The sequence below is a fragment of the Macaca nemestrina genome, chromosome 8 (assembly GCF_043159975.1).
Source record: "Macaca nemestrina isolate mMacNem1 chromosome 8, mMacNem.hap1, whole genome shotgun sequence".
In the NCBI taxonomy this organism is placed as follows: Eukaryota; Metazoa; Chordata; class Mammalia; order Primates; family Cercopithecidae; genus Macaca; species Macaca nemestrina.
In genome coordinates this window covers 114,236,717-114,261,908 of record NC_092132.1, presented here as the reverse complement: position 1 = coordinate 114,261,908, position 25,192 = coordinate 114,236,717, and the positions used below count along the sequence as shown (strand labels likewise).

Sequence of the window (25,192 nt, the reverse complement as noted above, 5' to 3'; positions counted from 1 at the left end):
CTTCATCCAAATCTCTTCTGAATCATTGTATAACTTTGTACAGTTTCCATCCACAGTGTCAGTTACTATTCCTTGTCAGTTTTAAAAGTGTGCCTTTCCCAGAAATCAGGGAGTTACCCATGTCCTAGAACTCCACGGTGAAGAGAACAGCCTGTGCCCACTGTGTTTGCCTGATTGATCTTACCTCTTCTCTCTCAGGGAAACAAAGGAGACTCAAGGAAGAGGAACAGTGTAGAGCCACGTCAGCCTTGTTATTTGTCAGTGCATATCTTCTTTTTTTTTGATACAGAGTTTCACTCTTGTCCCCCAGGCTAGACTGCAGTGGCATGATCTCGGCTCACTGCAACCTTGGCTTCTGGGTCCAAGGGATTCTCCGGCCTCAGCCTCCTGAGTAGCTGGGATTACAGGCACCTGCCATCATGGCCAGCTATTTTTTTTTTTTTGTATTTTTAGTAGAGACAGAGTTTCACCATGTTGGCCAGGCTGATCTCGAACTCCTGACCTCAGGTGATCCACCCACCTGGGTCTCCCAGAGTGCTGCGATTACAGGCATGGGCCCCAGCACCCGGCCAGTGCATTACATTTTCAAAACTGTGTGTCTGATGCTGAAAAGTTTGAAGTCTAGGCACGTCCCAGTGGGTCCTCTTTAGACCATCCCCTCTGCAAATCATTATCCTAAATTGGGGTTTGGGGGAGAGAAGAGCGATACGGGAAGGAAGTCTTCTCCTCCCAGCTGTGCCCTGGTAGTTCCAGGGAACCGGGAGGCTCCCCATACCCACCATCTTGCCCCAGATCACCTTTCACTTTCTTTGTTTCTCCTCCCTTGACTTTTCAGCTCAGAAAGTACCTAGCTTTCCAGTGCATTCTGAGGAAAGTGTACCCGAGGTTCACACTGCAAAACCTTTTAAAGCTCTTCATTGTTTTCCACCCAAGAAAAAATTCAAGGGAAAAATGAAGGCAAAAGCAGGGCATTCTTAATGGATATTTTATCTTACGGAGAAATGAAAATGGAAAAGGAAGAGGGGGCACAAGGATGGGGTTTGAATCTAGACTCGTTCAGCCTTTACCTCCGATAGAGAACCCCATGCAGCTTTTCTGGACTTGTGACTGATAAAGCGCTGTGGAGGGCTCCTTGGATAAAAAAGGGTGAAGGGATCTGTCCTGCGGTGGCTTACTTGAAGGTGTTACTGGGTTTGACTAATGAATGAGAGACAGAGTCAGTTTCCCCACAGGCTGAGGTGGTCTATCCTCATGCTTTTCTAGGGCGCTGGGGTCTCCCTGGCTCATACCCTGGTGCACACACAAGTTTCTGCATCTAGCTGTATATCTCTATCAGTCAATCAGTCAATAAATCTATCATCTATCTATCGCTCTATCATCATCTTTCTATCATCTATGTATCTGTCATCCCTCTCTCTCTCTCTCTCTCTCTCTCTCTCTATATATATATATATATATATATTTCTATCCATCTACCTACTTACCCATCTATCAAAACTTTTTTCTATTGGTAATCTCCTCGGGCCCCAGTTTATGTTTAATTGTTTTGGTAGTGCCTTTCTTTGCACAGTCAGTTTGCAGAGGTTATTTTATATTCTATATGTACGTGTATGGTTCAATGCTGTAATTTTCACGTATATTGTACCGTGTACTCATAAGCAGTATTTCCACTGGGTCATTAACAGAAAGATATGTGTGAGGCATATGAATATGCATCACTCAGGTAATTCAAACTTGGTTCCCAGGTCATTTGTGTACCACAGGATTGCTGGAATAAAAGGCAACCATGATTATTTCTTCTGCTGCAAGCTTTCCAGAATACGCTATTTGTCTTGATTTATTTCTGAAAGGTACTGCCAAGGAATCTTGCCCTTCCATTTGTCGAAGTCTCCAGGAACTTGGGGCTCCCTCCTATCCTGGTCCACTCAGACTTGGTGCTGACAAACTGGACCAAAAAAGATCCAGACGGGTAAGGAAGGAAGAGAATGTTTCGAATTTCCACAGACTGAAACTCTGCCAGAGGCAGTCTTGTGACTTTTTTCCCACAGGAAACGCCCAGGCTTTTTTTATAATTAGGGATGGTCATATTTATGGTCTGCTTTATGGTTCCAAAGAAAGGGTGAGCTTGACCAAAAATTCAAAAATCACAGGCCCCAGAAGTTTCCTCTCAGTCCGCTCTGAACACAATGGCTCAGGCCATTTTGTCTTGTTTGTTTCCACATCATGTGTGAATTTTTCAACCTGACCATCAAGCTCCTGCAAAATCAGCTTTTATTTGTTCTTTCTCTTCAAACTGTTTATTCCCTAAGATGCTCTCCATTCATATCAGGTTAGAACCAGTTGGCTTTGATAAGTAATCATTATATAGTGATCAGAAGAGAATGATTATGGATGAATTCAGAGCAGATGCTCCAGGTGGGTTGGATTGAGAATTTGATTAATAATTCCATCTATTCCACCAAAGTCACATCATTCCTTTGACAGTTGGGCTGCGAATAAGGACATTTGTCTATAGAAGGAATAGCATGAGTTTTTAACAAACAAGAAATTCAACAAATAGAATTGGACGCATCATCTAAAATGTTAAATTTTCCTTTCATCTTAATTTTCGCAGCCAAATTTATTTCAGCTCCAGATAAAAGAGACAGCAGTTTCTTTTGTGGCTGATTACAACAGCTGAAGATTCACTGAAGTTTGATATGAGGAAGAACTTCCTCAGCCGTGAGATTGCCAGAGGCGATGATGGGAATCTACTTAAAAGGGTTATGTATTTAGTAGACAGCTTAGATTTTAAGACTAATTTACGTGCCCCGACCGGGTGCGGTGGTTCATGCCTGTAATCCCAGCACTTTGGGAGGCTGAGGCAAGTGGATCACCTGAGGTCAGGAGTTCAAGACCAGCCTGTCCAACATGGTGAAACCCTGTCTCTACTAAAAATACAAAAAAATTAGCCGGGCATGGTGGCGCATGCCTGTAATGCCAGCTACTTGGGAGGCTGAGGCAGGAGAATCACTTGAACCAAGGAAGTGGAGGTTGCAGTGAGCAAGATCATGCCATTGCACTCCAGCCTGGGTGACAAACTCTGCCTCAAAAAAAAAAAAAAAAAATTATGTGCCCCATTGGAAGAAGTGAGATTGGGCCATCTCATGTCTCTCAGGAGCTCTGAGCCCTGGAGGTTTATGTTTTCTGCAATTATGAATTGTGATCCTTGATTAATTATGCTTTAATAATAAAATGGGTGACTACTGAAAACTGCTGAATCTGGGTAAGAATTTGAATAAAAAATATTAAATATATCTGCATAATTTATTCTGTTCAAGGTACTGAATAGTGAATTAGCTGGATTTGTTACTCAAAGAGAAAGACAGAATAAGAGAAGGTTGAAGGGAAAAATGACTGTACTAGAATGGTAGTCAAAAATGCAACAACAGACAGGTACAGAGGCTCACACCTGTAATCCCAGCACTTTGGGAGGCCCAGGTGGGCAGGTCACCTGAGGTCAGGAGTTCTAGACCAGCCTGGCCAACATGGTGAAACCCTGTCTCTACTAAAAATACAAAAATTAGCCAGATGTGGCAGTGGGTGCCTGCAATTCCAGCTACTCGGGAGGCTGAGGCAGGAGAATCACTTGAACCCAGGAGGCAGAGGTTGCAGTGAGCCAAGATTCCACCACTGCACTCCAGCCTGGGCGACAGAGTGAGATCCTGTCTCAAAAACAAACACTATAAAACAACAACAAAAAAGCTATTAATAGTTTCCTAGGAAGGAAGAGTGAAGGGCTAGTTTAATTCCAGAGATGCGGACACAGTCCTGGGTCTCACCAGTTATTCTGTTTGGTAATTATCTTTTGAAACCTTTTAATATGCCTAGCACAGAGCTAAGTGCTATGAAGAAATGAAAGAAATAGAAGCAAAGTACTCCCCATGTGGTTAAATAACAAGACACTATATGACAAATGTCAAAGAGTGACTCAAACAATATGTCCTTTAGAATTTCAGAGAAATGGCATCAATGCAGGCTTTACAAATCAGCAAAAATCTTGGTGAGGGGGCAGAACTTGATGTAAGGCAAAGTCTAAAAGTTGAGTAGGAATCAACTAGCTAGAACAAAATGTGGGGTTGTGGTAAATACAAAAATGTAAGAGGAGTGAAATAACTCATTTATTTATTTATTTATTTATTTTCAGAGACAGAGTCTCACTCTGTCTCCCAGGCTGGAGTGCAGTGGCATGTATCTCGGCTTATTGCAACCTCTGCCTCCTGGGTTCAAGCACTTCTCCTGCTTCAGCCTCCTGAGTAGCTGGGATTGCAGGCACCCATTACCACACCCAACTAATTTTTTTTATTGCTTTTTCTTGAGGCAGAGTCTCACCCTGTTGCCCAGGCTGGAGTGCAGTGGCGCTGTCTCAGCTCACTGCAAGCTCTGCTTCCTGGGTTCACGCCATTCTCCTGCCTCAGCCTCCCGAGTAGCTGGGACTACAGGTGCCCACCACCATGCCCAGCTAATTTTTTGTATTTTTAGTAGAGATGGAGTTTCACCATGTTAGCCAGGATGGTCTTGATCTCCTGACCTCGTGATCCGCCCACCTCGGCCTCCCAAAGTGCTGGGATTACAGGCGTGAGCCACCGAGCCTTGCCTAATTTTTGCATTTTTAGTAGAGACAGGGTTTCCCCACATTGGCCAGGCTGGTCTCAAACTCCTGACCTCATGATCCGCCCGCCTTGGCCTCCCAAAGTGCTAGGATAACAGGCATGAGCCACTGTGCGCAGCCTAATAATTTATTAAGATGGCCATAGGCCAAATATTCTGGGGCTGGAATGTGAGTGGAGATGTCACTCACCCTTTGTCACACAGCATTCCATGGTTCAGCCACAACCTGCGGAATTCAAAGCAAGTGTGGATGTGTGTGTGTCTGCAGTGCCTTGCAAACAAGTGTGCATGCCTGTGGACATGTGACCCTAGAAGTTATTAATACATCTGGTTTACAAACTTAATTGTTCTTTTCTCTTATTTTTTTCTCTTGGTGGTCATCAATAACTGAAATTGGGCCAGATTCCTGGAAATTGGGTAAGTTCTCAGAAATCATTTATGCACTTTAGAATCTATGCCAAATTTAAAATCTTACAATAAAACAAAGAACAAAGCATGCTAAATTAGATGTATAGTATAATATCAACCATATAAAATGCATAAAAAGTATACTAGAAGGAAATGTGCCTGAAGTTCACAATCTAAAAATTAACAATGATTGCCTCTTCCTTGTATAGATTAGGGAATTTTTTTTATTGTATTTTCCAGTCTGTACATAATAAAACAAGTAACATGCAATGCAAAGAAAGCAAAATTAAACTTTACCAAATTTCAGTAACTCTTTGAAGTTTTTTTGTTTGTTTGTTTGTTTTTTTGAGACTTAGTCTTATTCTGTTGCAGTGGCATGATCTCGGCTCACTGCAACCCCTGCCTCTGGGTTCAAGGGATTCTCCTGCCTCAGCCTCCTGAGTACCTGAGATTACAGGCACCCCCCACCACACCTGGCTAATTTTTGTATTTTTAGTAGAGACAGGGTTTCACTATGTTGGCCACGCTGGTCTTGAACTCCTGACCTCAGGTGATCCACTCACCTCGCCTCCCAAAGTGCTGGGATTGCAGGCGTGAGCCACTGCGCCCAGCTGAAGTTTAACGGTTTGAAAAAAATATTTCTCATCTCACTCTATCTGCTATGGGAGGCCAGATTGCAGATTGGCTACAGAAAAATCCCTTCAAAAGACGCTGTTATTACGTAGACTGGAGGTCACGGGGCAGGTCTGATCCACACATCCTTAGGCTCTGCTTTTCCTGGAAAACAAAAATAGCCTCTGATCCAGTGTTGCTTCTCCCATCACCAAACCTCAGCTTCTATTGCCAAACCCATCAAATAAGAGTGTCCAGTAGAAAAACTGGGCAGATGGGGGCACAGAAGGTGAAGACACCATTTCCCAAGCTAATGTTGCTGCTGGAACAATGTAAGTCTTGACTTTGACTTGGTTTGGTTTGGTTTGACATTGGTTTTGTTTTTCATCTTTGTCTCATGCTTAAAATGTGAAGGGCAAATATGATCCATAGAGTTAAGGTTTTAGGTTTTGTAGATGTTTTACTCTGTTTAAATGACAGCAGGTCATTTCGAAATGATCCCTCTGTAACAGCCTTCCAGATCCCATTTGATTGCACAGCATTGAGATAGATAGATTAGATAGATAGATAGATAGATAGATAGATAGATAGATAGATAGATAGACAGACAGATAGATAGATAGTTAGATAGATAGAGTTTGGCTCTGTGTTTCCACCCATATCTCATGTCAAATTGTCATCCCCACATGTCAGGAGAGGGACCCAGTGGGAGGTGACAGGATCATGGGGGTGGATTTCCCCAGTGCTATTCTCATGATAGTGAGTGAGTTCTCACAAGATCTCATTATTATTATTATTATTGCAACAGAGTCTCACTCTGTCACCCCAGCTGGAGTGCAGTGGCATGATCTCGGCTCATTGCAACCTCTGCCTCCCAGGTTCAAGCGATTCTCTTGCCTCAGCCTCCTGCGTAGCTTGGATTAAAGGCATGTCCCACCACGCCCGGCTAATTTTTGTATTTTTAGTAGAGACAGGGTTTCACCATGTTGGCCAGGCTGATCTCGCACTCCTGACCTCAGGTAATCCGCCTACCTTGGTCTCCCAAAGTGCTGGAATTATAGGATTGAGCCACTGTGCCCAGCCAGTTCTCACAAGATCTGATGGTTTAAAAGTGTGGCACTTCCCCCCACCTCCTGCCACCATGTAAGATGCATGCTTCCCCTTCCACCATGATTGAAAAGTTTCGTGAGGCCTCGTAGCCACACTTGCTGGTAAGCCTAAGGATCTCTGAGTCAATTACACCTCGTTTCTTTATAAATTACCCAGTCTCAGGTAGTTCTTTATAGCAGTGTGAGAACAAACTAATACATGTATAAATGGATTAGAGGCAGCACTGGCCTGAGTTGTGAAACTCTTCCCAGCCTGGTCCTGTGATTAGCTGGCTATATGACCTTGGACAAGCTGCTTTGCTTCTGTGGGCCATGGCTTCATATCTGTAGAAAAAAGAGCATGGACTTAGCTGTTGCCTGGGTCTCTCTAGCTCCAAGACTCTGGCTTTTGTTAGGAATGATGTTGATGGGCCATAGAACTGGTCCTGTGGAGAATCAGCTACATCTCTTACTAGGAACTTCTCATTCAGCCAGTTATTCCACTGCGGAGATAGTCCAGGACCATCAGGGCCATGCTAGACATTGGGAGGCTGCCTGTCAGGTGAACATGAGATTAAACTTATCTGTTCTCTTTCCTCCCTGAACATTGCTGAAGGTATATGCCCATCTTCAGGACTATCTTGTGGAGAGGAAAAAGTTGTGCAGTGATTCCACCCTGCAGTTACCTAACTTGGCAGGGATCTCTGGGCAGTGAGTACTCACAGTACAGTCTCCACATCCCTAACCATGTGGTCCTCTCCTTCCCAAGGAACCTGGAGACCATCATCTCATTTCCTGGGGGAGAGAGCCTGCATGGCTTTATACTGGTGACTGCTTTGGTGGAGAAAGCAGCAGTGCCCGGGATAAAGGTACCTTCTCACCTTATAGCACCTTTTCTTTTTAAATGAGCTTGAGCTTCCCATTCTGCCTTTCCTGCAGTGGATTTCTCAATACGAATGAACATAGACCTTGTCCTGCTTAGTTCAAGTCTGAGAGAAGAGATCTAAGCTCTAGGCCACCGTATTTGCTCCCTTTTCTCAATTCCCATAAAATTTGGAAAGGACCTTTTCTCCATTCAACAAACAGGCATTGTTTTGGGCAATGGGAAATTGGATCTAACAAGACAGACATTTTCCCAGCCCTGACAGAAGCTCATGATGGATACAGTGGTTGAAGATGGATTAACGTGGATTACGGGTGTGAGCCACTGCACTGGGCCTCAAACTGGAAATTCTTCAGGAGTCAGACAGGTACCAGGAAGGCTGGATAGAAGACAAAAGACAGTGATGCAGCCTGTGATCAGCTACAGCGTTAATGCCTTGCCTAAAAATATTTCAGTTAGATTTTTGCCTTCCCTCGCTACCTCCCCCAACTGCTTTTTTTGTTTGTTTGTTTTTTGAGATGGAGTCTTGCTCTGTCCTCAGGCCAGAGTGCAATGGCATGGTCTCAGCTCACTGCAACCTCCGCCTGCCAGGTTCAAGCGAATCTCCTCCCTCAGCCTCCTAAGTAGGGCATGCCACCATGCCTGGCTAATTTTTGTATTTTTAATAGAGACAGGGTTTCACCATGTTGATCAGGCTGGCCTCAAACTCCTGACCTTGTGATCCACTTGCCTCGACCTCCCAAAGTACTGGGATTACAGGTGTGAGCCACCGTGCCCAGCCAACACTACCTCCCTTGATAAGCATATGTTGAGCACCTACTGTGTCCTCAATGGGGTGACCCATTGCTGGTATATTATAGCACTTTCTTTCTCTCTCAATAGTTAAACTCCATGGTTACTTTAGTTTTCATCCATGTGTTTAGTGCATTGGAAGACACAGAATCAAATATCGGCCTTCTAAGTATAGTTCAGATGAAGTAGAGACTCAAGGAAGACAAGGAAGTCTTCCCAGCAGAGGGGGTTCTAGAGCTGGGGGCTCTGTAGAATCTGTCTGTGTATTAGTCCATTTTCACGCTGCTATAAACATACTACCTGAGACTGGGTAATTTATAAAGGAAAGAGGTTTAATTCACTCATAGTTCTGCATGGATGGGGAGGCCTCAGGAAACTTACAACCGTGGAGGAAAGTGAAGGGGAAGCAAGAACTTCTTTACAAGGCAGCAGGAGAGAGAGAGAGCAAAGAGGGGAGCTGCCAAACACTTTTTTACCATCAGATTTTGTGAAAACTCTCCCTCGTATCATGAAAAGAGTATGGGAGAACCTGCCCCCATAATTCAATCACCTCCCACCAGGTCCCTCCATTAGCATGTGGGGATTACAATTCAAGATGAGATTTGGGTGGGGACACAGAGTCAAACCATTTAAATCTGACTTTATATGAGACTTTTTCGGAGCAAGGATGCCCCAGTTGGAAATGCAGAAGTAGAACTGATCATAATATGTGACAAATCTGAGAGACGAAAGGAGTAAAATAATAGTACTCAGGCCCTTGGGAAGTGCAAGAAGTAACTGTCAGCTGAAATTCCTGAAACACAAAACTAGGGGTCTGTCTGGGAGGTCCCCAGGGAGCTTCTGGCTGTCAGGCTGACACCACAGTGGATCTAGCTTAGGATGTTCCCAGGAAGTGCTGACAAACTGTCCAGTCCTCCTCTGGGTTCCCACAGTATGAAGCTTACTCTGCCCGCATGGACTTTAAGGAAGTGCTAATAAGTTGTATACATGAATCTCATTCCCAGGCTCTTGTTCAGGCCGTGAATGCTATCTTGCAGCCCAACCAGGAGGCCCTGCTCCAAGCCCTGCAGAGACTGAGACTGTCTATTCAGGACATCACCAAAACCTTAGGACAGATGCACAGTAAGATGCCTCCCATGCTCCTGCACAATCCCCCAGGGGTCCTGGGCTCTGCTTGGGGAAAGGGGACCTGGAGACCAGGCATGTCCTGAAGGGGTGACGATACATTCATCCACCAGATGACGCTGATGGACGATCTTTCTTTTAGGTTAAGCGCATGTTATCTTGGAGAGCTATTGTCACAGCTTTGTATTCTCCCTCTCCTTTATATTCTCCCGTGATTAAGATGGTTTCCCTTCTGCAGTGGCCAGACATTTCTTAGGCATGTTGAGGTCTTGCCTGAAGCTTGAGAGGAGGGGATGGGATGCACAGCAATGTTGGTTGCGCATGCTCCATCCCGCAGTGTTAGGTACGGCAGAGAATTTGTCTACACTCTCTAATGCCCCTTTTATTCTAACCTCCTCTGTTGGTTCCTGAGATGTCTGACCTTGGTTTTAAGCCTTGTCTAATGGAAGGCCTGTGCTCCCTTTCTGTAGCTAGGGCAGGCTGAGTTGTCAAAAGTAAGAAAGTTGTCAGAATCAAAATGGAGTAACTTGTGTTGAAGAAAAAGTTTTAAACCTTGACAAATAGAGCTGGGGAAGGCTATAAAGAGAGAGCTCCCATGCGTAAATGCTTGATAACAAAATCTTTTCCAAAGGACTGAAAAAGTCACCACCTTGCACAAAGGCCATCACACCTTACACACACCCAAAAATACTTACACAATGGCATCTGCCCAGCAACTGCCTTTCCAACGTTGGCCTTGTGCCACCCTTTTATTGATGCCCATAGCCAAGGATAATGATCTCAAAACATTTATGTAATTGTCCTCATTTTTCCTTTAAAAACATGTGTCTTCCTTTATCTCTCTGAATACCCACATGGTTTATTGCGGCACACGTATTCCCACTGTAATGCCCTACACCAGAATAAATATCCTGTTCCATTAGGGAGCCTCTCCCTGTTACTCTGGTTAACACAGGCATGGTCAGTTACGGGGCCCAAACTTCCTGGACCGGTTGCAAATCTTATTCTGGTTATTGCATTCAGTTTCCAAAATCTGGGAGGCTCTTCAAATTCTTCTCTCAGAGCAATCTGAAGAACGTATTACGAGGGTGTGAGAGAGGAGTGCGATTTCCTAACAAGAGAAAACCAGAGTCTAAGTATCCTTTTCCCTGAATCCTGCTGAAATCCCTGAAAGAAAGATTCTGGGAAAAGAGAGTGTTTATAGGAAGCAGGACAGCAGGGAGGAAGAAAGACGCTAGGTGGTGCCGAGTTTTATTATCCTGTATTTAAAAAGTAAATATAATTTGTCATCCTAGCCTCTCAGTACTAGCAGAAATCTATGTGAAGTCATAGGATTAGGTATTATTTCCATTCCACTTCCTGGTTTTATATTTTATATTTTTATTTTCTCTATTTCCTTGAATTTTAATTTTAAAGCCCTCATGATCACATCAGTAGGCCTTCCGCCAAACCAGTCCCCTAAGTTGTATGGTGGCTTTGCCAAGCTGAAATGAGATGAGATGTGTTTTAGCTTTGCCAAGAAAGCCTAATATCCATCACTCAGGATATCAAGGCTATTAGGGAGATAGTGCAGGTGTCTTCAGATCACGTGGATGAGCACAAGGAAGTAATTTTGGAAGATTATGAGAAACCTTCCACCAGGTCCCAGTACATGTAGCAGTAAGACGGTGCACTCAGTGTCTGACTGTCACAGGCTTTCCTAGGGCTCACTTTCAGACTCACTTTTGTGTGTATATGTGTGTGAGATGGAGTCTCACTCAGTCACCCAGGCTGCAGTGCAGTGGCGCGATCTCAGCTCACTGCAACCTCTACCTCCTGGGTTCAAGCGATTCTCTTGCCTCAGTCTCCCTAGTAGCTGGGATTATAGGCAGGCACCACCATGCCCAGCTAATTTTTGTATTTTTAGTAAAGATGGGGTTTCGCCATGTTGGCCAGGCTGGTCTGGAACTCCTAACCTGAGGTGATCTGCCCACCTCGGCCTCCCAAAGTGCTGGGATTACAGCTGTGAGCCACTGTGCCCAGCCCAGACTCACTTCTTAGGCCCAGGCCAACCCGCTGTGCTCTCCTGCTCAGCCTCTGCAGGAGGTCTCATTGTCTGAGGAGGTCCCAGGGCTACTGCCCTTGTTTTCCCAAAAGGCACATTTTCCCAAGCAGACATAATTTCGTTTCAATGTTTTACTCCTAGTCACATTCATCTATATGGAGAAACAGCTGAATGGATTGGACTGCATTTTCTAAGGATGGCCCCATGCCATCCTGCACACTCCTCCACAGTGTGGCCTGGGCATTCCTTTCATCCAGGGGTGGACTCTGTGCTCCTGCTTGTGATATGCGTGTCGCCAATATAATGTAGTAGAGGGAATAGCACCGACTTCTGAGGCAAGACTAGAAAAGGTGATGCAGGTTCTACCTTGTGTCCTGAGCCGCTAGGTAAAAAGTCCACCTACCCTGACACCACTATGCTGTGCAAATGACACAGGCAAACCACATCAAAGAGCCATGTGTGGGTTCCCCAGTTGGCTTCAGCCCAGGAGTCAAGGTGCCTTCAGATGGTTCTAGACTCCCACCCCAACTTATGTCCCATCTTGAAGTCTTCCCAACTGAGGCACCAGCCCTGTGGAGCAGAGACAAGCCATTGCCAACTTGTCTCGTCCAGACTCCCCATCAGCAGAACACAGTGGTTGCTTCACGCCCCTATGTTTGGAGTGGTTTCTTTTTTTTTTTTTTTTTTTTTTTGAGACGGAGTCTCTCTCTGTCCCCCAGGCTGGAGTGCAGTGGCCGGATCTCAGCTCACTGCAAGCTCCACCTCCCGGGTTCACACCATTCTCCTGCCTCAGCCTCCCGAGTAGCTGGGACTACAGGCGCCCGCCACCGCTCCCGGCTAATTTTTGTATTTTTTTAGTAGAGACGGAGTTTCACGTGTTAGCCAGGATGGTCTCGATCTCCTGAACTCGTGATCCGCCCGTCTCGGCCTCCCAAAGTGCTGGGATTACAGGCTTGAGCCACCGCGCCCGGCGTTTGGAGTGGTTTCTATGCAGCAATAGTAACCGCAAGAAATGAAGTTATAAAAATAGTAACAAACACTAGAAATTGCAAGATTTAAGGAATCACATGAACGCTCCAGGCATTGCCTCTGGTTTGTAATTATTCACTTTCTTCTGCATGATAAATAGAGCTTGGCTAGACTTTTTCCCTCTGCTTCCATTCCCCAAAATGGAGCATACCAAACAATAGCTTCTTTTCGAGCCCAACTTTAGCAAGAGTCATGAGCTCGAATCCCTTCATCCATAACTACTTCCGTCCAGGCATGTAGACCCCTTCACACTCAGGGCTGAGTAGAAAACTCCCGTTGCAGACTGCAGTGGCATTTTGGAGAGCCACCCTCCCGGTACCTGAATCCCAAGTCCTTTTCCAGCTTCTCTCAGTTTCGTACCATGCTCACTTCTGAGTGGAAGACAGAACCAGCCCGGTCTATTTTCATAAACTGCCCCCATAAGGCAGAAGTCCATACGGTACTAGAAACAACCAAATCTATGTCAGCCTGCCACCACCTGCTGCCTGTCAACCGTGTGTGTCTGCAGGAGCTGCGTCCAGTCCTTCTTTGGAACTGGTTTCCAGGGACTCAGCCAGTTCTGAGTTTTCTGACTCATTGGAAGATTAAACTCTTTTCAGACTTTCGAGTGCTCAGATTATTAAGAGATGTGGTTTTTTTTTGTTTGTTTGTTTGTTTGTTTTTTCTTTTTCTTTTGGCATGCTTACTGATAGACCCTGTTCTCTAGAAAGTAATGTTCTTCTTGGAAAAGGTGAAGGATACTTTTCTCCCCCAAAAGTCATGGAAATGTTTGCCTTTATTTACTTCCAAATTAACAGAATCTCCAGCTTTTGCTTGACCCATTGGCACATTGGCAGTGTTAAGAATTTTTTCTTTTAGCAGTAATGAGGAGTTGAGGGTTTCTTTCTAACAATTTAGTGTATGCATTTAAATCAGATTTCTTATTGAGTAAGTTGGGGCTAAGGTTTAGTGTGAAATTCTGCTACTGTTCCCTTCTCATTAGTTCACTTGATATCATGGAAAGATTTTCCATCTTAGCCTGGGAACTTATTTTGTCTAAACTCAATTGGAAAGTAATTAACACTGAGATTCTTCTTTAATACATTCTATATGATAATAAAATCATACAAACATTTCTTTCTTTTTCTTTTTGACCTAGAAAAGATGTTCACAGCCCAGACATGGTGGCTCAAGCCTGTAATCCCAGCACACTGAGAGGCCAAGGTGGGTGGATCACATGAGGTCAGGAGTTCGAGGGCAGGGTAACCAACATGGTGAGACCCCATCTCTAGTAAAAACATAAAAATTAGCTAGGCATGGTGGCGCATGCCTGTAATCCCAGCTACTCAGGAGGCTAAGGCAGGAGAATCACTTGAATCTGGGAGGTGGAGGTTGCAGTGAGCCGTGATCCTGCCACTGCACTCCAGCCTGGGCGACAGAGTGAGACTCTGTCTCAAAATAAATAAATAAATAAGAGATGTTCACAATATATTGTTAAGTGAAAAAAGCAGGTTACAGAACTTGCATAATATGAGCACATTTTGATAAAAATATACATATTTAGCAAAAAAGGATAAATGATGTTTATTAAAATATTTACATTGATTATTTCAACGCAGAGGATGGTAGTTGATTTTACTTAACTTCTTCCCTCCTTTTTTTCAATTTGAACTTTCTATAATGAAGATTGTTTCTTTTTTTGTTTTTCTGGGATGGAGTTTTGCTCTTGTTGCCCAGGCTGGGGTGCAGTGGCGGGATCTTGGCTCACTGCAACCTCCGCCTCCCTGGTTTAAGTGATTCTTCTGCCTCAGCCTCCCGAGTAGCTGGGAATACAGGCATGCGCCACCACACCCAGCTAATTTTTTGTATTTTTAGTAGAGACAGGGTTTCTCCATGTTGGTCAGGCTGGTCCTGAACTCCTGACTTTAGGTAATCTGCCTGCCTCAGCCTCCCAAAGTGCTGGGATTACAGGCGTGAGCCACCATGCCTGGCCTGATTATTTTTTAAATAGGGTTAGAAAGTGAGGAAGTTATTAAACTCCAATTAGCCCAAATATGCCCCAGAGGGTCCTTCTGGCAGAGTAAATGTCTCTGTTCAGCCTGAATCTGGGAAATTGTTCCTACCTTACAAACTGGAGTATCCTTCAGAAATGTCATTCACTCAAACTTCCTTTTAGGCAGACTGCATAATAGCAATTTTTGATATTAACTATTTAAAAAAAAGTTCAGATTAATTAACACCAAAAGAATAATTGAGAAAATACAAATCCTCACTTTAAAAAAGAAACAACCAAAGTAAATACTAAAAAATTATACCATGTTATATTATCTAAGCTTAGTTTACTGCAAAGATCAAGAACACACTACTAGTTGACGGCTTCTACTCACACTGTTCATAGCCACTGTTCCAGCCATTCCCTCACCCATGCAAAAGGTCTGTACACACAATGATGCCTGATGGTACACTAGGAACCTTCACATTTCAATTAAAAGATAAAATGAGAAGATTTACCATCAGCCTATAAAATTCTTCTTCTTCTTCTTCTTCTTCTTCTTCTTCTTCTTCTTCTTCTTCTTCTTCTTCTTCTTCTTCTTCTTCTTCTTCTTCTTCTTCTTCTTCTCCTTCTTCTTTTTTGAGATGGAGTCTCGCTCTGTTGCCCAGGCTGAAGTGCAGTGGCGTGATCTCGGCTCACTGCAACGTCTGCCTCCCAGGTTCAAGTGATTCTCCTGCCTCAGCCTCCCAAGTAACTGGGATTACAGTTGCGCACCATCACACCTGGCTAATTTTTTGTATTTTTACTAGGGACAGGGTTTCACCATGTTGGCCAGGCTGGTCTCGAACTCCTGACCTCAAGTGATCCATCTGCCTCGGCCTCTCAAAGTACTGGGAATTACAGGCGTGAGCCACCGCATCCAGCCTAAAATTCTTCTGAAGGGTAATAGTACTTGAAGATATGGTTTGAAGAAAAAGTTATATACTTACTGAGAGGGCACCATTTTACAAGCACTAGAACTACATTAAACTTAAATGAATTCCAACACTCTTAATAATGTAACTCAATAACAAGTCTAGAGTTAACAAAAGCTCCAATAACTAAAACTACATTAACAGGCACAATGAACATTGTAAACACCGTTAATCGGCAATAAGTTTAATAGGCCAGACAATATTTGCTTCTGCATTCACACTTACTCAGTTATACTGTTGAAAAATGGTGCTGCTCGAGCTATGATGCTTTACAAAGGAAATCATTTTAATAAATACAGTATATGCTAAAACTCTAAACTATCGTGCAAGATATATAACCAGGACAAATACAAATTCGCAATACAAACAACTTGTATTCAAAATGAACCCTACCTTTATATTTTATTAAAAGGGCAGACTTTATGAATTAACCCAGCTGCTTCCTGAATTACAAAAGTGGCACGACTCAATATGAAAGTAAGAGACTGTCTACAAATTTCTGACGTAATAAATTGTAATACACAATGCATGCAGGAGTCTTATAGAAGAATAAACTCTCCTAGGAAATAAAAATATTTTATACTTTTAAAATCCAAAGTTAAAAAAAAAAAAATCATTGCCAGATGCGTTGACTCACGCCTGTAATCGTAGCACTTTGGGAGGCCGAGGCAGGATCACTTGAGCCCAGGAGTTTGAGACCTGCCTGGGCAACATAGCAAACCCCATCTCTACAAAAAAATACAAAAATTAGATGGGAATGGTGGTGAGTGCCTGTGGTTCCAGCTACTCAGGAGGCTGAGGTGGGAGGATGCACCTCAAGGCTGCAATGAGCCAAGGTCACACCATTGCACTGAAGCCTGGGGACAGAGTGAGACCTTGTCTCAATCAATCAATAAATAAATATCATTTATGAAAAAGATTCTCTAGTCAGAATTAACACCTCAACTAGTCAAGCATCAGGAAGTTACATTACAGCTACTTAATATACAAAGGGATACCTTTTTCACCAGTCATTGTCTTCTGGTATTTCTATTCCAGAATCACACACTCTCACTTCCCTAAATTCCTCACCCCATCATTTCTTCAGAGCCTGGAAACAGAATTTGTCGAACACCAGAAATCTCTTGCTATGGTGGTATATAAACCACAACATTTGTTGTTGCCCAGCGGCAGGTATGAAGCCGGCTGGTGACTGGCTAGCAAATGCCTATTCTGTAAGCTCCTCACTTAGCCCATCTGTAGCTCTGACTTCTCTACCAATTCCCTTCTCTCTTTTCATAGCCTCTCTGAGTTTCTGAAGGGATAATTTCAGAGGTTCCACATAACTGTCGAAGCCTACGGCAGACACGGCAAAGAGAAGATCCTCTCCACTGGTCATTTCCATTTCTCTTGGGGGCGTCTTTCAGTTACCTCAGGTGTTATAAAGCTGATGAACGCACGTACACATTCTTGAACACTTTCTTGGGCATTTCCCATTTGAGATATGGCATGTTTCATTATCCCAGTGACATGTGCAATCAAAAAATGTATATTTTGTTCTCTGCAACTTTCTTTTGAACCATTTGTATCTTCATGACCATTCATGCTGTCCTCACTGTCATCATGAGGCTGTATAACATAATGACTCCTCCAGTGCAGTCTTCGGAAATTCCCGGTGCAGAAGCACATGTCATACAGCGGTCCCCATTCATCTCCAGTGCAGCTCTGGCTGGCTCCCATGTCTGATCAGCTGTTTGGTTGGACAGAAAATGACTGCAAGGGAACCAGTTCCAGTGTGGAGCTCTGCTTCCAGGACTCAGACTCCCCTCCCTCCCATATTAATGCTTTTTTTCTTCTTCTTCTTAATTTTTTTTTTTTTTTTTTTGACAGAGTCTTGTTCTGTCACCCAGGCAGGGCAATGGTATGATCTCAGCTCACTGCAACCTCTGCCTCCTGGGTTCAAGCATTTCTTGTGCCTCAACCTCCCGAGTAGCTGAGATTACAGGCGTGCACCACCACACCCAGCTAAGTTTTTTTGTATTTTTAGTAGAGATGGAGTTTTGCCATGTTGCCAAGACTGGTCTCAAACTCCTGAGCTCAGGAAATCTGCCTGCCTCAGCCTCCCAAAGTGCTAGGATTACAGGTGGGAGCCACCATGCCCAGCCCCATGTTAATGCTTCTAAAGTTTGTCCTCACTCCTTTAGAAATTCCTTCAGTACATCCTTTAAGACTTCCTCTAGTGAGTGTCTGCTGTTGGTAAACTCTCCCCTCTAAAAGTTGCCTTATTTCTCCTCAATTCCTGAAGGATATTTTTGCTAGCAGCTATATTCTTTTAAATGTTGAATATATCAGTACAATAGCTTCTGGTTTCCATGGTTGCTATTGAGATGTTAACTGTCGGTTTATCTTTCTCCCCTGACTACATGTACAAGTTTCTCTGTATCTGTCTACTTTTTGAGTTGTTCAATTTGTTGGCCTTAGGCTTCGTTCTCCTTCTTCTTCTTCTTAATTTTTTCTTCTTCTTCTTAATTTTTTGAGATGGAGTCTTGCTGTGTTGCCCAGGCTGGAGTACACTGGTGCGATCTTGGCTCGATGCAACCTCTGCCTCTCTGTTCAAGTGATTCTCCTGCCTCAGCCTACCGAGTAGCTGGGATTACCAGCACCCGCCAACACGCCAGGCTAATTTTTGTATTTTTAGTAGAAACAGGATTTCACCATGTTAGCCAGGTTGGTCTCAAACTCTTGACCTCAGGTGATACACTGCCTTGGTCTCCCAAAGTGCTAGGATTACAGGCGTGAGCCACCACACACGGCCAAAATTGTTAAACTTTTTATTTTCTTCCTCAAAAGGATGAGAAGAAAGGTCAATTGTAAGCTTTAGAAGTGTTGCCCAATAGCCAATCTGAGAATATTCTCCATAAACATTCACTAGAAGCAGCCAGTGACCAAGGGTTGCTTTTGGTAAGAAGAATTGATTGTTGGGGTCAGGAATGGGAGGAAAGCATACTTCTCCTTAGATACTTTGTTGAACTTTGTAAATTGTGTGCCAAATGCACGTCGTATCTAGACTTCATAAATTAATTTCTTTAAAAATAATCAAAGATAATTTTTTAAAGACTTATTTAATTTAAGGTGATTATAAAACATCCAGTAGAAATATGAGGCTTTAAAGTAGGAACTGGCCAGGTGTGGTGGCTCATGCCTGTAGTCCCAACACTTTGAGAGTCTGAGGCAGGAAGATTGCTTGAGCCTAGCTGTTTGAGACCAGCCAGGACAATATGGCGAAACCCTATATCTACCAAAAAAAAAAAAAAAAGGCTGGGGATGGTGATTCATGCCTGTAATCCCAGCACTTTGGGAGGCCGAGGTGGGTGGATCACCTGAGGCCAGGAGTTTGAGACCAGCCTAACCAATATGGTGAAACCCCGTCTCTACTAAAATTACAAAAATTAGCTGGGCTAAGTAGTCCCAGGTACTTTGGATACTGGGGCAGGAGAATCGCTCAAACCCGGGAGGTGGAGGTTGCCGTGAGTCAAGATTGCACCACTGCACTCCAGCTTGGGGGACAGAGCCAGACTCCGTCTCAAACAATGACAACAACAATAACAAAAAAGAGAAAGAAAAAGAAAAATTAGCTGGGTGTGGTGGTGCATGTGCCTGTAGTCCCAGCTACTTGTGTAGCTCATGTGCGAACATCACTTGAACAAAGGAGGTTGAGGCTGCAGTGAGGAATGATGGCGCTACTGCACTCCAGCCTGGGTGACAGAGCCTGTCTCAAAATCAATCAATTAATAAAAGTGAGAATGGCACAAAAGAGATACTGTTTGGTGGTCATGACCATGGCTTGTCTAGTTCAATCTGCTGGAGTGGATTGTGCATCTGCAATGCCTTGCCCTGTGTGTCAGTAATGAAGCATTGGCCACGTGACTTTTTGAGTGGGTTGGTAGTTAGTGAACGTTAAGAATGTCATGTAAAAAGACTGGAGTCATTCTGAGTGTGAGGTTTTACAGCACTGACTCAAAGCAATGATTTTCTGAGTTTTGCATTGTTTAAAAGCTACTTCCCAGTGTAAAACCTAAATTTCTGCTCCTGAAAAGTTTAAAAAGCAAGTTTCCTGCGGTTTCCTCAATAAAATAATAATAATACTAATGGCACAAAATTTTCAGGAGATGAAGGTAAATTAATCAAGAGCAGACATTATAGTTTCCTTGAGATTCATGTGGGTTTAAAAGGGAAAGCTACCTGACCCATATGTTTTGTGTTTTACTGGACAATGAGAACAGGGACATTGGAAGACATCTGGCCAGGCACTAAATGGAGCTGCCATTTGGGCAGAAGTTTAATCCTTGGTATCATTTTTCTACTTCACTAGAAAGTCCCATGGAAGGAAAAGCCACATGGGGAGGCTTCATCACGTTTATGTGTAGATCTTCTGGGTTCCCTGCAGGATAATGTCATTGGCTTTTAGGAACCACCCTTCTTAGCCAAAATGCACACATTACATGTGAAAGCAAGGGTTCTCCTCCTTCACCAGCTCCGTGCTGGTAGAGGAGGAAGTTCTCTACTTCATATTCTCTCAACAGTCTTCAGCGTCAGCTCCCACAATACACTGATATTCTTCAAGATAAATCAGCTGGGAGTATGAGAAGAATATCAGATTCAGAAGCAGAATATCTAGCTCTAACTCCATTAATAGCTGTATAACCATTATAACTATGCTGTATGCTATTCTGGGTCCTATTTTCTTGTGTGTTGTTGTTGTTGTTTGTTTGTTTTTTATTTGTTGTTTTGTTTTTGAGACAAGGTCTTGCTTTGTTGCCCAGCCTGGAGTACAGTGGCACAATCATGATCATAGCTCATTGCAGTCGCAGCTTCCAGTTCCTGGGCTCCCACAATCTTTCCACCAAAGTGCTGGGATTACAGGGAGGAGCCACCATGCCCAACTTCTATTCTTTGTAAAAATCAAATATTTAATTATATAGAATATGGAATATATAAGTTGAATATATAGAATAATTGGAAAATAAACACCCTCATATCCAACTTTTACCTTAAGAAACAGATTATTACCAAAAACTGTTGCAACCTTTTGTGTTGTTTTGAACTTCATTCTCCCAAAACATTTCTTCCAGGTGTCATCATCTTGATTATTATATTAATCATCCTCCTTCACTTTTGTATGCTTTTGCTATTACAAAAGTATTCCTAAACAGCATATTTTCATATTATTTTGTTTTGTATGGTTTTGAAGCTTGTCTAAAAAAATTAAAATGTATGAGTTTCTTCCTACAATTCTCCTATTTCACTAAGGGTCATCCACATTAGTCGAATAGACATAGCACATTTTCACCACTATACAGCATCATTTTGTACAAGTAGACTACAGTTTACTTATTCTCCATTTATTTCTGTTTGTTTGTTTGTTTTGCTATGAAAAGCGATATCGTTACATATACTCATGCCCATAGCTACAAGTTTACATATTCAGGTTTTCTGTAGAGTGGACACCGGGGAGTAGAATTGTTCGGCAGGACTGTATGTGCATCTTTAATTTTACTGGCCAACACCAAATTGTTCTTCACAATGTTTGAACTAAGTTGAAATTCCACCTCCCCATCACATTTAGTGTTGTCAACTTCATTTCTTCATTCACTAATTCATTAATTCAGTCTTTTATTTATTTGTTTATTGCTAGTCTGGTAGGTGTATAATGGTGCTTCATCATGGTTTTACTTTGCATTTCTCTGATTTTCCTTTTAAATTTTTTAAAAATTATTTTTATATAGAAACAGGGTCTCACTATATTGCCCAGGCTGGTCTTGAACTCCTGGCTTCAAATGATCCTCCCACCTTGGTCTTTCAAAGTACCCAGATTGATTATAGGCGTGTGCCACTGTGTCCAGGTGATCCGCCTGCCTCGGCCTCCCAAAGTGCTGGGGTTACAGGCGTGAGCCACCGTGGCTGGACGTCTTTCCTCATTTGTATGTTAAATAGGCTTTTATCTTACCTGTTGGTTTTAGTAAGACTTTTGGACACTCTGGAGGCCGATTTTTGTTAATTATATGTGTTGCAAATGTTATGGTTCGTCTTATGCCTTTTGAAAGTAAAAGTTCTTAATTTAAATATAGTCAACCTACCAATCATTTGTAAAAGTTTGTGGTTTAAGAGGTCTTTCATAAGGTATTATTCCATCATCATCAGTCAGAAATACATTTTTTTTTTTTTTGAGACAGAGTCTCACTCTGTTGCCCAGGCTGGAGTGCAGTGGCTCAATCTGGGCTCACTGCAACCTCTGCCTCCTGGGTCCAATGATTCTCCTGCCTCAGTCTCCCAAGTAGCTGGGATTATAAGCATGCGCCACCACACCAGGCTAATTTTTGTATTTTTAGTAGAGACAGGGTTTCACCATTTTGCCCAGGCTGGTCTTGAACTCCTAAACTCAAGTGATCCACCCACCTCAGCCTCCTAAAGTGCTGGGATTATAGGTGTGAACCACCAGGCCTGGCTCATAAATACATGTTTATGTATTTTCTTCTAAAGTTGTTTTGTCTTTCATTTTTAAGTTTTTAATTCACATATAATTACCACTTACTACTTATAATTATCTGTAAGTAGTATAAGAAATAAATTATAATTCCCTCCTAGGAATAAGCACAAACCTGCAATATTAGCACAGTCTTATGTCATTTTTTCTAAAATGAATGGATGTGTTTTCTAGGCTCTCTGTTCTGTTTCATTGTCTGTCTTTCCCTGCAACAATATCATCTGCCTTAAACACTCTAGTTTTATGGTATTCCTCGTTTTCAAGTAGAGCAAACCGTCACCTGGCTTTTCTCCTCCAGCATCGCTTGTGCTATCCTGGACTAGGACCTTCATAGAGACTGTTAGAATCATCTAGCCAAGTTCCATTTTAAAAATCTATGTCGGAGCTGGATGCAGTGGCTCACACCTGTAATCCCAGCACTTTGGGAGGCCGAGGCGGGTGGATCACTTGAAGTCAAGAGTTTGAGACCGGCCTGGCAAACATGACAAAATCCCTTCTCTACTAAAAATACAAAAATTAGTTGGGTGTTAGGCGCCTGAATTCCAGCTACTCGAGAGGCTGAGGCAGGAGAATTGCTTGAACCCTACAGGTGGAGGTTGCTGTGAGCCGAGATTGTGCCACTGCACTCCAGCCTGGGTGACAGAGTGAGACTCCATTTCAAACTAAACTAAACTAAACTAAAATAAAAATCTATTTCGGAAATTTTGCTCAAATTTTATTAAATGTCTACATTAATTTAGAGAAAAATGACATGATTTTGATATTCTATTTAATATTTCTGTATTATGAATAAGGCAAATAGAGAGGCAGAGAATAGCATAAAATAGTAACTAAAATTCCTGGGTGAACCACCTCAAATCATTTCTTCATATTGCTGAATATTCTTCTTTTGTCCCATGCCCTGAAATATATCCAGACAGAGAACTCTTCTCTTCAATACATTTCTTCTTTTAGATATTCATATTGAGTTTTCCTGCCCATGAATATGGTATAAGAGAATATATACCTTTGGGAGGCCGAGGTGGATGGATCACCTGAGGTCAGGAGTTTGAGACCAGCCTGGCCAACATGGCAAAATCCCATCTCTACTAAAAACGCAATAATTAGCCAGGCGTGGTGACATATGCCTGTAGTCCCAGCTACTCAGGAGGCTGAGGCAGGAGAATTGCTTGAACCTAGGAGGCGGAGGTTGCAGTGAACTGAGATCATCATGCCACTGCATTGCAGCCTGGGCGACAGAGCGAGACTCCGTCTCAAAAAAAAATTAAAAAAAGAAAATATATCCTTTCATTTACTAGTTTTTTCTTCAATTTCTTTCAAGCTAAGGGGCTTACCTATCTTCTGCTTTATTCATAGTTACTTGATATTTTTGTTTCTAATAAATATGGTATCTTTCGATTTTACCGCCTCTTACCTGTTCATTGCCAGTTTCAAAAATGATATTGATATTTGAATATTAACCTTAAATCTAGCACCTTGGTAAATACTATTATTCATTCTAATAATTATTAGTAGATCCTATGTATTTTCTATTTATAAATTATATTGTTTGAGTGGAATGCTTTGCTTCTTCATTTATAAAATTTACAACTTTTATCTCTTTTTAGTATTTTTTTCTTATTCTCCTGGCTAGGACCTCTAACACAGTATTGAGTGGAAGTGCTGATCTTTGTTTAGTTTCACATTTAAAGGAAAGGTTGTTTTTAATATCTCACTGTTAAGCATAATATGCACTGTAGGCTTTCTGTGGATTCCTTTTATCCATTTAAGAACATCTCCTCTTATTCCTAATTAGCTGAAGTTTTCTGCGTGTTTGTTTTAATCGTAAATGGATTTCTTACATCTACTGAAACCATTTTACATAAAAGATATTTCACACCTATTGAAATGGTCATTTCGTTTTTCCTCCTTTAATATGTTAAGTTGGACAAAATATTAAAGTATTGCCCGTCATTCTGCTTCAGCAAAAAGTAGTAGTGTTTTTAGCAGTTTTGGTGAAAAGAGAGCATCAAATAAGAAAGACATAGAAGTAGGACCCAGTAAAAACCTAGCGCACGGGGCATTGCCATATGTGAGCAGACAGAATGTGGTACCACCAAGGAGCATCTGGAGGGCTGGAGGCTGAAGGAAGATGAGTCACCCAGGCTCGTGGACACTTCAGAGAAATTAGGGAGCAGGAAGAAGAAATAGGATCAAAGACTATGTATGATGGTTGGAAAAGGAAGTTGATGGTATGGAGATGTTATCATTTGGGTCTCACATAAAGATGTAGATAGATAGATGATAGATAGATAGATAGATAGATAGATAGATAGATAGATAATAAGTAGATGTTATTATTTAGTCCTCACATAACAGATGTAGATAGATAGATTAGATAGATGATAGATAGATAGATAGATAGATAGATAGATAGATAGATAGATAGATAGATAGATATCTCAGAAACAAAGACACAGACAGAGATCTCAGTAAGATAGGCATATGCCAGGTGACAGAATTCAGAGGTGTCCCGCTACGTGAAAACAATAGAACAACCTTCAAAAGTTGATGAAAAGAAATTTAGTACAAATAAGAGGGCAGGCTTCCTTACATACAAGTTAATAAACTGGAAGAATCAGTTATCCCCAAACACTGGAATAGATCAAAAACAGTTGTTTATATTAATGAAGGCAGCTAAACATGAAGCTGAGCGAACCTGTCTCTGACCTAGTGTGGCAATCCCTGGGCAAAGGACACTTGCTCCGCTCCTGTGTCCTTTGCTGAATATTCAGACCTTCAGTTCAGCATCGGTGAATTTAGTTTTCATCTCTTGTGAAAGCCTTGAGAGTGGTGATTCTCTCTGCTTTTCTTCTCCTCCCTTCCCTCATTTTCTCAAACATCGCCTTTTTAAAATATGAAATTTTAAAAGATGGCCTTCATCTCTTTTTTGTTGTTATTAAGTACAGAGAAAGGAAGAACCACAAATAGAAAAGGGCAGCATGTGGAATAGTTTAGAAGTTCTGGGAGCACCCATGAGGGCAACTGCAGAAGAGAACATTCTATCCCCCATTGTTGCAGCTTTCATTCCAGGTCTCTGTGCATATCAGATA

At 42.4% G+C, this 25,192-nt stretch overlaps 1 protein-coding gene, 2 long non-coding RNA genes and 1 pseudogene across 4 annotated transcripts in view; 1 reads left to right on the top strand and 3 right to left on the bottom strand.

Annotated features, from left to right (window-relative positions):
- LOC139355861 (uncharacterized) overlaps positions 1-25,192 on the bottom strand; it is a 169,333-nt gene that overhangs the window by 101,494 nt on the left and 42,647 nt on the right. The window lies entirely within an intron of this gene.
- The window catches only part of LOC105476549 (indoleamine 2,3-dioxygenase 2), a 69,775-nt gene that overhangs the window by 33,825 nt on the left and 10,758 nt on the right, over positions 1-25,192 (top strand). Inside the window, exons 4-7 of one of the 2 annotated variants that reach the window (XM_011732564.2) lie at positions 1,851-1,969; positions 5,053-5,067; positions 7,528-7,627; positions 9,438-9,555. In XM_011732564.2, the coding sequence (XP_011730866.2) occupies positions 1,851-1,969; positions 5,053-5,067; positions 7,528-7,627; positions 9,438-9,555 (352 nt within the window). The remainder of the gene's footprint in view (positions 1-1,850; positions 1,970-5,052; positions 5,068-7,527; positions 7,628-9,437; positions 9,556-25,192) is intronic. The other variant, XM_011732565.2, reaches the window with a different exon arrangement.
- Positions 5,686-25,192, bottom strand: part of LOC105476550 (uncharacterized) — a 61,843-nt gene continuing 42,336 nt past the window's right edge. Inside the window, exon 3 of the long non-coding RNA XR_984125.2 lies at positions 5,686-5,835. This is a non-coding gene — a long non-coding RNA (uncharacterized lncRNA). The remainder of the gene's footprint in view (positions 5,836-25,192) is intronic.
- On the bottom strand, positions 15,269-24,528 carry LOC139355860 (nuclear transcription factor Y subunit beta pseudogene; annotated as a pseudogene).